We start from the raw sequence: 12,927 nt of genomic DNA, 5'->3' as shown, positions 1-12,927 counted from the left end.
AATAGGCATTTTATTTAGATGAAATTGCAGCATAATTTCAAATGTTTTGTAAATTTTTGAATGATGTTGTAAAAAATTATATGCAAAAGGTGATATGGTTATAATGTAATTTGATGCGTAAGTAAACCAGTTTTTTTGACATTAATATACTTAAATATAAATTTATTTTATTACACCTTAATGACACTTCTCAGTAATAGAATATGAAAGTGATAATCTGAATTAAAATTTATTCGAGAAAAAAATATAATTGTATATAATTCAAGACATTTAATAGGGCTGAATAAAAATGTAATAAGTTACAATGTAAAAGTAATATATAAATATGCATATGGACAGGTTGGTTCTTTTATGATGAGTTTTCGAATCCACGGGAAATGTACTATCAACCATAGCCTTCTAGAAGCAATCAGCGCATGAAGCCGTAATGGACGGAAAGAAGTGATTACTGGCTGACGGATTGTGAAAGTGGAAGTTTCAGTTTGTGTATTTATTGTAATATTTTTTTAGGTCTAAAGTCCTATTAAAATGACGTAAATATTTTTTGAACGATGACTGATGCTTTATTTCTATTTTCAAGTATATTATGTAAGTAAACGGTTGGTTCTTTGTTGAGATCGTTTTAATGGTTAGAAATACTGAAGCATCCATTAGTATCCTATCTGATATCTATAACTGTTATTACGAAAAACATGTTTTCATGCAACATATTTACGTATTAAATAATGTTTATACACCTGTACATAGTTTAAATATTTATTTTGTAACATTAATGAGTACAATATTAATACTTGTATTTAATCAATTATATTATAAGAAAGTGTGTTTAAGGAGACTTATTTATCAAAGGTTATTTATTGACAATTTCCAAACATTATTTATGTTCTTATAACTTAGTATGAGTCATGCAGAAATTAGATTTCATTTATTTATAATCATTCAATTTCTAATAAATTTTATAAGTAAATATGGATTATAATAATATACATATATTTGTAATAAAAATCTGGTGTTAAAATAGATCTTCATATCCTTTTTAGATTAATTGTAATAAATTAATGTATTATGTATTTTAGTGAGGACACTGCCATAGTATTATTTAAAGTAAGAAATGTCTTACCCTGGTCAACCGCCAATGGGAATACCAGGCATGCCACCAATGCCTTACATGGTTGGTGCACCTCCACCAATTATTGGTGGTGTAATGCCTATGGCACATGTAAGTAAACATGAAATGAAGCATTTTAAAAGCATGTTTTTGTGTGATGTTAGTAATTTACAATCTTCTATTAAGAATCTTTTGTTTTCGGTTCATGGTTTTAATAAAGTAACTAATCATTTTGTTACTTAAGACTTTAATACAAAGTAATGTAACTTAATATAATATAATACATTAATCTTTGCTATTTGATGTCTTTTTTTTATTTAGTTAAAATAATAATTAGAAGTTGATAATCATTTGTAATACTTTATATAACTTACTTGCGTTTGTAATAAAATAAAAACTAATACTTCCAAGTGTCAGAATTTTTCAATAGTAGCTAAAGTATTTTTAGTTACTCTAAGAAATTAAAGTAAAAAGCATGTGATGTTTAATTTTATTAATGTTGTGCAAATAAATTAACGTGTTAAGTAGTGGAAATTCTCACATAGTATTATATTTGGAGCATCACTGATTATATCATAATTAAAAAATTAAAAATTTATTTATATGCCAATGCAGTTGTTTTGAATAATGTATTAACATTTTGTATTTAAATTATAATACTAAATGGAATGCATATTATTTAACTATTTATTCTATACGAGCATTTTTCTAAAGATTATGTTTCTTGTCACAAATATTCATCTTAAGTTCTTTCCATCTGATATATGCATGCCTTATTTTTATAATGAAATATAATAAAAAAAAAAGAAAGGAAAAGATTAACGTGCTATTAGGGGGAGGGGAGATTCTGGACTGCATGAGTAGAGATGTGCATTATTAAGAATACTACCATTTATAAAACATAGATGATTCCAACACCCGTATCTGCGATGCAGACCTCAGCTCCAGCTGTTCGGTATGCACGTAACCAAAATCGTCATGACAATAATCGTCGTCGTGAAAGAGAATCTGGACCACCGGTTACTGTTTTTATTGGAAACATTATGGAAAGAGCACCTGATGTGATGATTCGACACATTCTGGGTGCATGTGGTCATGTGCTTTCATGGAAGAGAGTCCAAGCATTCGGATTTTGTGAATATGCAGGTCCTGATGCAGGTCTTAGAGCAGTTAGATTACTCCATGACATGGAAATAGGTACAAAGAAACTTGTTGTCAAAGTTGATGCAAAAGCTAAAGTTGTTTTGGATCAATTCAAAGGTAAATTTAAAACACAAAGTATATTTATGTACATATTGATAATTTATTTTGATTTATTATCTTTTATATATAATAGCGGAAAGGAGAAAAAAATTGAGAGGAGGCCAGTCACCTCTACAGGATGAAACATCAATTGAAGGAACAGAAGGAGAAGAAGGTGAAGATTATATGGATGAGGGTATGAGAGTAGTGGATGCAGATGCACTAACGCGTATTAATCAAATCATAGCTGAACATGCTACTGATTTAGAAATGGCTCAAGCTACACCTGGTAGTACTAATTCTATTTATGGCAGTATACTAAACTAAATTGAAGAATTAACAAATATTATTTTATAATGTGTTACAGAGGAACATCAGACAAAAATGGTTGCAAAATCTTTGAACTTGGATGATGCGGAAATAGAAGAAAGTAAAAGAGACTTGATTACCCGAGAAATTGGAAAATTCAGGGAGGTTATGAAGGTAATTATTTTCATAATTATTTTAGAAATCTTGTTATGTCATTCCTACTTTTTTGCCCTTCTTTTTGGTTATATTGTTGGATATGATATACCAAGATATTAGAAGGTATTATGAATTGTGGTCAAATAGGATTGGGTAAAAACTTTGCAAAAATTAGATATTAACAAACTGTTATAAAATTATTAATATTGAGTATATAAATTTTTTACGAAGCATTATAAACATTATTCTATAACATATAATCTTAAAAAAAAATTGTTTTATGAGCAATAATGTTTGTTACATGTTTTTCTGTGTATATGATATAAAGCATATTTAATCTTTTTCTTAAAAAAAATCATATTTTTTAAAGTAAAATTTTAGCTGCTACATTTGATATTATCATAATTTTTTTATTTTTTCTACATTTGTTTAATATTTGTGTTGATAGAAATATCGTTTGTCTCTGTTTCTATTGTACAAAGATTGAGAATATGTTTGTAATACTTTGTAGTACTTGTTCTATTATCTTCAAAAAATATAATATGAATTTTATTTTTTGTTTTTTAAATGATAGAGTAAAATGAATCACTTAATACATAGAAAGAGAAATAAAATTATATTAAATTACTATTATTATTTCAAAACTTTATCTAATTAAAAAAAAATTTATACAATGTTTCTAAATTATAGTTGTAAAAAGCTTGTAATGAGTTTAACAAGTTTACAATACTTTTTGATTATATCAATAACTAGTGAGTTCATAAATTACATTTTATTCATTTTTGAACGGTTGTATTTTTATTAAGTTAAAATTAATACATCATTTCTATACTGTACTATAATGAATACTACAATGAAATGCATTGTAAATATTATGGATTTATAAACATTTATGCATTTGATTATATCTATGATTCACATTAGACAATTATTGATTGAACTCGTAATATATTTATATAGTAAATTAAATGCAGGCAAAAGAGGATTACAAGTGTATAGTTATAAACTTTAGCTTTTAAGTATTTTGTGATAAAGTGCGTGTGTGCTATGTTAGCTCTAAATAATTGGAGCCGTGACTCGTTGCTATAATTATAATAACAGGCAGCGTGCGTCGCACACAGCAAACGCACACGCCTAGGAATGCTGTGTGTGGGGACCACTCTTTCACTCACTCATTGGCTCTGAAGGGAGTCAATCACAGCACATCCCTCGTATTTTCGCAGGCAGCTGCAGCCTCGTCGGTAAGTCAGAGTATATCCAACCAACAAAACATGAAAAAACAAGAAATGTGCAATATTAAGACGGGAGAATCTCCTAACTCTACAACATGCTGACACCATGTAGCCAATAAATCTGTTTCTATTGGAACTCCATTTTCTTAACTCATCGCATATAATTCTGCGTTATAATAATAGCATTATTGCTATTGTATTTTGAACACAAGTTATTCCATACAATCAAATTTCTTTACCTGCTTCTATACTTTTTGTGCCAAATTGCTAGCACTAATATTTTCATAAAAATGCAACTTTTACATAACATTTTGTTGAATTTCAAAGGAACGATATTAAGAAATTAATTCTTATAATATTCAGAAATTAAGAATTTGTGTAATAAATACAGTTTAATGTAAGTAGATATAAAATTATTATTATACTAATAGAAATTGAAAATGTTTTTATAGTAGTACAGATCATTTTCTCAGTTGAGTCAAAAGAAGTGTCTCTAATCATAATATGAATCACATTCTTTTGTATTTATTTTACAGATATACATAAGTATATAATTAATATCAATTTCTGATGACAGATCATATTTCTTTAAGTCAATTAGCAAGAGAATCGTCATTATGTGAGATTGATATGCATAAGTTTAAGTAATAGTATTAAATTAACAAATTATTATTTTTAAAAATTTCATTATATGATTTTTTTCTGAATGAGATACTATAAAAATCGATTAAAATTATTTTATTCGTTTAATTTTTATGTAAACTGAGATTATAATTTATTTTTATATTTGTATTAAAGTCTAGCAGTCTAGTACAGATATATATAGAAGGTCAGTAAAGTGACAGTCCAACTGTTTTTACATATTGTTTAGGATTGGTAAAAGATGTTATATTGAACAAAGAAATTTGACGCTGACATATTTTATAATATATTCTTAGATTATTAATAGGATCGAGACTTTCTGAATCCTACACACAATGAAATGATTTTGTCTTCACAATGGCGACTGTTCAGTTGTTGTCTTTATTTTGTGTAAACAGCTTCTGTCAGCGTCTCGATCAGACATGTAGTACCTAGGTGCGCGCTCCTCCATTCTCCGGTACCACCACACTGACTGACCAAGTCAACTTCACACCGTGAGTAAACTCCACAACCATGAGCCAACACAACCATTCGGTTCTTGTAGTTTTGTTAGTGAACTACCCATCTGAATACCTATGACCACTGATATTTCATATTTCAACAGTCTGTTTTTTTCCTCATATGTGCATCTACTTTTATGCACTCAGTTACTCTATCCCTATTAGTTTAAAAGAGTATGGGTTATTGTATGGATATTTAATTCTGAAAAATAAGAGAAAGCAATTCACAATATTGAATATGTTTTTTCTTATATATCATAGTCCATTGTTGGTTTTATATAGGGCTTATTAACAATATCATAATCAGGAAGGAATAAGCAGCATTAGGTTTAATAATTTTTTGTTATTAAAGAGTAATATTCATCAGAGTCTATGATTTAGGACTCTCCAAGCAGTAACCCATTATTGTTACTATTATATCACGTAAGGATGAACCATACTAATTTATTTCTAAGACGTTACGTTGATAATACGGGACGATAAGGGTGGGCAAACTATTGTGTATTTGATATCCAACAGTTTGCTGCATCAGCTGCATAACCAGAAGAAAACAAAGTTGACAGACGTGTGACAGTTTCTTGGCAAAAATGAAAGATGTTTTGGTGGAATCCCTTCTTCATGATGACTCCGCTTCTGATTGGTATAATACTTTCTAATAATTATTGAGTATTGACAAGAAATCTAAATATTCACCCCTTTCGACTCTTAGACTTATATAGCTTTAGACACTATTGATTTACAGGCACATTTGCAATGTTGTAAGTACATTGGGTGGCCTCTACAATGCGTCTGTTAGCATTAAGGTATTCTTAATTTAAGTAGAGCTTAAGAAATTTCTTATGCTTGTTTCCAAAATTTATACCTGCACTTAGGTAATTGATATGTAAACAAGATTTCGTGTAAGATGCTGCTGACCGAGCATACTCCAGTGGAGTGAGTATACTACATTGAGATGAACAGAATTATCATATTTGATATGTGATTAATTTTTGTATAACTAGTAATCGTTCAACATTACAATCTTCGTAATGTTAGATATTAAAATTATTTATACAAAATTTATTAAATGACAATAAGTCTTTAGAAAAATAAAATTTTACAAATTTTCAACATAATGAATTAAAATTTCTTTTCGAAGTATTTGTTTCAAATAATTATTTTGTTGACACAAGATAATATCACTAGTTTTCATGTACTTCAATGGTATTTCGAAGAATTTGTACAATATTATTTTTTAAATGATATAGATTGTTTATGCGAATATTCTACATGAAACATTTCACATTTTATTAATGTGCATATCAGGGCATCCATGTTTAACTTCAAAAAAAGAAATAATGCTGCACTATTATAGTGTAATGATATTACCACTCATATATATATATACATATATATATTAACTAACTTTACACTTACAGTAACCTTTTTCTACCCTTTAATTTTTATAACTCAGGAGGATACGATTGCTAGTTTTTGCGTTTTATTATCACAGTGATAAGTTTGCTCTGATTGTTTAGTCTCACCTAGTTTTTTTATTTTTGTCTTTTATAGAAGCAGGAGGAGGAAAAGGCTCAAGTAAAACGGAAGAAAGAAGCCGTTGAGAAAGAAGAACGGGAGAAACGTGAAAAAGAGCGACGAGATAGACGAGATGGCAGTAACACTAAGGATGATCAAGACGGCGACCCCGGTAGTCCCACATCCCATAAGGGTCGCAGTAGTAGTACTGGGAGTAGTAGAAGAGACAAAAGACGATCTAAATCTAGGTATTAATGTTTAAGATTTCATAAAAACAATTAAAAGTTTTATTATAAATTATATTTAAATATAATTTATTGTGAATATTTTTTATTTTGATTAAGGTCTAAGGAACGAGATAGGGATCGTCAGAGGAGCGACAGAGATCGTGATAGAGATAGAGATCGAGAAAGAGATAGAGAAAGAGAACGAGAAAGAGATCGTGATCGTGAAAGAGAACGTGAACGTGAACGTGAAAGGGATAGAGAAAGGGAAAGAGACAGAGAACGAGAAAGAGAACGTGAAAGAGAAGAAGCGAGAAAAACTGAAAGAGAAATTATGCGTGAAAGAGAAGAGGAAGAAGAAGCGAAAGAGAGGAAGAAAAACGAAAGAAGAGCGAGAGAGAAGGAAGCAGCTTATCAAGAACGCTTGAGAGCATGGGAGACAAGAGAACGTCGTAAGCAAAAGGAATATGAGAAAGAAGCGGAAAAACGTAGGGCGAAACGAGAAGCGAGAGAAAGAGAAGCGAAACGTTTGAAAGAATTTCTCGAAGACTATGATGATGAAAGAGATGATGCCAAATATTACAAAGGCAAAGAACTTTCACGTCGTCTGGAAGAGAGAGCACTTGAAGCAGAAGCCGATTCGCGAGATCGTTGTGCTGAGCGTCAAGAACTTCAACGTCTTCGCGATAAACTTTATGCTGATGCTTCTCATCCAGATCCAGCGGCTGAATTTGAAAGGGTAAAATATTCTTAAATAACATTATATTTTGATTTGTGAGTGATTGCAATATTGATTTTATTTTAGTTAAAAGCTGAACGGGAGGAACAGTATAAACCTAAACCTGTTATCACAATAATAGACGAAGAAGATGAAAAAGTAGTGAAAAAAGAAAAAGAAATTATGCCGCCTATAGAAACTGAACCAATTGAAAGTGATAGTGATGAATGCGTGCAATTTGACGATGTTTCTCAATCAGAAGTACCATCTAGGACACCACCGAGACATCATCATCATCACCGAAGACATCATCGTCATCATCAGAATCATCATCGTGAAGGCGAAGAACCCGAGGAAGTTGTAGAAACTGATAGAGAAAGTGTAAAGGGTACGAGATCGTCACCTTCTCATCAAACGGTAACAACGCCAGTTCAATCCATTCCGCCTACGTTAGATGAAGATTCGCGTATGTCTCTTGTTAGCGAACCAGAAAAAACGGGTAGTAGTGAGTAAACGTGATTTCTTAATTTATATAACTATAAATCCTTTATTTTGGTGTCATGTATGTCTCATTACAGGTAACTTTGTGCCGTTCGCCATGGGAAGCGGAGGTAATCGTGGCAGTGACCATGGTATTGGTAATAAAACTCCTGCTAGTCCAAGCACAGCTATTAATGTTAGTACGCAACAAACGAATCAGAATAAAAAGAAAGGTCGAATCGATGTGAAAGACGTATTCAATAACGATGATGATGACGATGGTGCTAATAACGCAAAGAAGCGTAAACTAGTTCCTTTAGGTAATTGTAAATACTAATGTACTGATACAGTGATTATGAATACTAATAAATACTAATTTAAATAATATACGATTTCTGTATGAATTCAATTTTAGATTACGGCGAAGAGAAAAAGAAAAAAACTACTGAAGAAGCTCCTAAAGCTGGAAAAGAAGAAAGTACAAAAAGTCAAGAAGAGAAAAGAAAACACATAAAGTCTCTTATTGACAAAATACCTACGGATAAAAATGCTTTATTTGGATATCAACTTGATTGGGCAGTAATAGATAATGTAAGATTATGATAGATATATATAAGATTATGATATGAATGAATATTTATGAATTAATTTTTTTCCTTTTTAATTTTTGTAGACGTTAATGGATAAAAGGATAAGGCCGTGGATTAACAAAAAAATTATTGAATACATTGGAGAACCTGAACCTACATTAGTAGATTTTATTTGTAGTAAAGTAATGGCTAGCAGCTCACCTCAAGGCATACTTGATGATGTACAGATGGTAAATAATTTTTATTTTATCATTAATATAAATTAATAACTGATAGATTTTATAATGTTATATGTTATAGGTATTGGATGAAGAAGCTGAAGTTTTTGTAGTCAAAATGTGGAGGTTATTAATTTACGAAGTGGAAGCTAAAAAAATGGGCTTAGTTAAATAAATTAAAAATCAATTAAAATACTAATCGACTTAAAAATTTATACTACACATCAAATTCCTTTGGTTAAATTGTATTATTAGGTTATGTCATACTTATATATAATTTGTAGGATTGCTAAATATGATGTTGTTTAATTGATAGGTAAACTAAATGTGTAGCAATTGAAATGTTAAATACAAATTGTAATTACGATTTATAATATTTGAGTTGTATTTTTCCAAATTTGTTTATTCATAGTTTTACAAAGAGGTCTTTTAACATGTTTATAAATAATAAGATCTTTTTACATTTTCCAAGAAACTTAATGAATTCAATTTTAATGATTATATAATTCTATAAATTATGTATTTTCAAAATTTGTAAATAGATGCAGTAAAAATAATTAATTGTTACATATTACATACATACATACACATATATTTGTAAGATCTCTGTTTTCTATGATTGTTTCATGTCAAATTAATTTAGGAATAAGCTAGTTATTAAAAAGTGAATAGTGATGTCTTGTATCGATCAACAATTATGATATTAAAGAATACTTTTTATTGTGATGTAAATGGAGAAAAGTTATAAATTTTTACAGAAATTATTTACGCGGAGGTATGTATGAACTGAATTTTTTTTAAAAGAGGTAAGTAGTAACAAATGTTAATGATAAAATTTGAACTTATATTAAACTATTACTTTACTAATTAAATAATAAACATATCTTTGTTTCCTATTTTTTTCTTTTTTACATTATATCATAGTTTCAAACATTCATATCAGGTAAATCTCCTTAATTCACATGAGGAAGGTTTAATAATTTTTTTACTAATTTTAAATTATTATATTGCATTACATTTCTGAATATTTTTTAATGACTTGACTCTTCTAAAAATATTAAAATTTCATTAAAATCACTTTATTAAAAAATTAAAATGTTTAAGAAATCTTTTAGTAAATGCACCGAATTCGATAAAAATCTAATTTCAATCTCTTAAGGATTCCGTATTCCCACTTGCCAAGCATAACATTTTAAAATCAAACAATTCGATTGTTAAATCGAATCGAAGGAAAGAAAGCAAGTGATAACCCAGAAAGAAAACGACTGGCTACAATTATGAATTCTATTTTGCAGGTGCTAAAGGCGAGTACGTGTAATCTGTAGTAGAAAGTCGGCGAGACGGGTGTCCCGGCTGCGTAGCACCACTTCTCATATTATTTGTCGTTAAGTGCATGAAAGCTTTTTTCGAGGGCTTAATACAAGCTCTCGGTTAATAGCGGAGCATTATTGTGTTCACGGGGACACGAGTGCGGCGCAGCTTAGAGTCGCTCTCTCGCTCTCCTCTTTTCTCTTCCCTTCCCTTCCCTTCTCTACTCTTCAACACTATACGAAAAACGTAGCAGCGCAACCTTTTATGGATCCTTTGTCGCGACGCGATTATATACCAGCCAGCCTTCTCGTCGCCACCTCTTTTTCCTGCCTTTTTCTTATGTATTTATACACACGAGTTTTCAGTGAAACACACGCGTGTTTCCTTTTAAAGCGGCCTCAACCGCAGTCTTACTGATGCACGACCGACTGCGATCAATTTTCCTCTGCCGGCGAGAGACAATGCTTTTGTGCGTGAAATGCATCCTAAATAAGATGAAGAATTTGTGAATCGGCGATTGAATCGCATTACATTTGCTGGATAAATGATATAAATTCATTATCGCAATTGAATTTACTTAAAATTTTATTTAAATCTTGGTCTATCGGAGCAGAAGATTACTTGTTGCGAAAAATTTATCTTATTACTTTGTATTTTCATGCTATTAATTTTAATATTCAACTATTTTAAATATTCAACTCGAGCTATATTATTACGAACTCTGTATGTTTTATATTTTGACAAGATTTGTGTGTTTAATAATTTGTTGCTTTATATTTTCTAATATCTTGGTAAACAGCGTAGAGAGAGATAGGATAACGAACAGAGCAAATTCTCGGTTTACCACGGCCAATTCAATGACTATGGTACACTGTACAAAGCACATTACCTGCAACAATTGCATTATACGCCAGACTGTTGTGTTGGTACCACATCCACATTAGATTTGAAGACGCTTCGGGTTAATGAACTTTATCAGTTGTGATTTTGGAAGAGCTTCTGATTTAAATATCCACATGTTTGTCAAGTAATTTTGTGGTATAATAAAAGTCCCCGTTTAATAGAAATTGTTCTGCGGAAAAAATTAATTGTTGCTCTTGACACTAATATTTAACGTATAGAATTGAAAAAAAAAAAAAATAATTTGCGACTTAACTGATTCGAGTCTGGAGAAATAAATTTTTCTTCTCTGTATAATGTGTCATTATAAGTTCCAAACATGTTTAAAAGTTTTTTTTTTTTGTCTCTAACATAGAAACCGTAATTCTTATCCGTTCCGAATGTGTTAAGAAAGAGTATAAAAATTACTTGGGGAAAGGGGAAATTCTTTTAAAATCATTTGCATCGAAACGGCGTTGTATATGACACATATCAGCTTCACGTTTCCAGCGAGATACAAACGAAGAAGAGAAATTGCCTTAACGGGCTTCCCTCGGGAAGACAGGGAAATTATGTCTGTCGAAATTAATCGCCAGCGCGTTAACACGCGCGCCGAGAACGATAAGACACGCGAAACGCAAGCGGCGCGAGGGCGCAGGGTGTTCGAGGGAGAAAGAAGAAGCAACGTGAAACACAAGAGGCGAAAGGGTGCGCTTAGCATTTTACAGACGAAACGTGCTCGCTAGACCGACGATCGACGAGCAAAAAGCGAAGAGGAGGTGTTAAAGTAGGCGGGAGAAGAAGCGGGATGGCGGAGATGCACGCGAGGAGTGCCGGGTGAAAAGGACTCAAGGAATCGTCGCACGTATCTGCCAGGAGAAGATGAAACGGTAACGAGTGTAGTTCACGGTAACTAAATATTCGCAGGATCGCATCGGGGGCCAACGACGGAAAAAGGGGAGTCGAGTGCTCGTCGCTTTCGTTGCTTTCGCCGCGCCATTCGACGTCACCCTGTGTGACGCTGTGTATGCAATCGTCGTCGTCGCTGGCGGAGACAATTTATTCTCACGGTTTCGCGCGCAATTTGCCACGGGCACGTGTAACGAGGATAACGAGAATCATCGAATGAAAAGCCAACGTCGCGGCTGCAAATTGCATTTCACGCGACATTTGCTATAACGCCTGCCGCGAATATTTCCAGCTGGCCCGCGGCCCTCGTGCGCGCACTGCGTCCCCGGCTGTTCGATTTTCTCGAACACTCAAGCGACCTTTGGTTGATACTTTTCATTTAATTCGCCGCCTTCCTGTTGCTTCCCTTCTCCATTTCGGTCGTTCGATCTTCCGTCTATTCGCGAATCAATTGTCGGACGTTTAAATGTGTTTTTGTTCTCATCTTGGATGAGCATTGGGAATATTGTAATTTGTTACATTACGTCAGAAACGTTTTATTAATCTTTACTTAGTAATTTAATTTAATTATTATTTATTAATGTGTTATTTTTTTTATTATTTATTTATTTTTATTTCTTCATTCATTTATTAATATTGTAACTTGTTACATTACGTCAGAAACGTTTTATTAATCTTTATTTAGTTTAATTTAATTTAATTGTTATTTATTAATGTGTTATTTTTTTATTATTTATTTTTCTTTTATTTCTTCATTCATTTATTAATTTAAAGAACTGAATTTAAATACCGTAAGACTGTCATTTGTTTGAGGCAAAGTCGTAACTTGTAAGACATTACAAGGCAGTATGTTAAAAAGAGTCGCGCGTGTCAGGCGTTGCCTTAGATCATTTT

At 31.4% G+C, this 12,927-nt stretch overlaps 1 protein-coding gene across 2 annotated transcripts; it reads left to right on the top strand.

The window, feature by feature from the left end:
* The first annotated feature begins 379 nt into the window (after positions 1 to 379).
* LOC122535927 (RNA-binding protein 25) lies at positions 380 to 9,305 on the top strand. Of its 2 annotated transcripts, none has more exons than XM_043667853.1 (12): positions 380 to 588; positions 1,077 to 1,219; positions 2,044 to 2,368; positions 2,445 to 2,639; positions 2,718 to 2,833; positions 6,741 to 6,952; positions 7,049 to 7,667; positions 7,734 to 8,151; positions 8,225 to 8,446; positions 8,542 to 8,717; positions 8,800 to 8,946; positions 9,017 to 9,305. In XM_043667853.1, the coding sequence occupies exons 2-12, from the start codon at positions 1,112 to 1,114 to the stop codon at positions 9,107 to 9,109; spliced, it is 2,631 nt and encodes an 876-aa protein (XP_043523788.1). In that variant the 5' UTR covers positions 380 to 588; positions 1,077 to 1,111; the 3' UTR covers positions 9,110 to 9,305. The 2 variants fall into 2 exon arrangements, with proteins under 2 accessions (XP_043523788.1, XP_043523787.1); XM_043667852.1 differs by having other exon boundaries at positions 2,014 to 2,368.
* The last annotated feature ends 3,622 nt before the right edge of the window (positions 9,306 to 12,927 follow it).

Source organism: Frieseomelitta varia, unplaced genomic scaffold (genome assembly GCF_011392965.1).
Source record: "Frieseomelitta varia isolate USP_RPSP 00005682 unplaced genomic scaffold, Fvar_1.2 scaffold_790, whole genome shotgun sequence".
In the NCBI taxonomy this organism is placed as follows: domain Eukaryota; kingdom Metazoa; phylum Arthropoda; class Insecta; order Hymenoptera; family Apidae; genus Frieseomelitta; species Frieseomelitta varia.
The sequence above is the reverse complement of the archived record's forward strand: the minus strand, read 5'-3'. Positions and strand labels throughout refer to the sequence as shown.

Coding starts and splice junctions, on each gene's coding strand:
- LOC122535927 (XM_043667852.1), top strand. CDS start 1,112: ATGTCTTACCCTGGTCAACCGCCAATGGGAATACCAGGCATGCCACCA. Junction 2,369..2,444: donor TGTTTTGGATCAATTCAAAG/GTAAATTTAAAA, acceptor TATATATAATAG/CGGAAAGGAGAAAAAAATTG. Junction 8,447..8,541: donor GCGTAAACTAGTTCCTTTAG/GTAATTGTAAAT, acceptor ATTCAATTTTAG/ATTACGGCGAAGAGAAAAAG.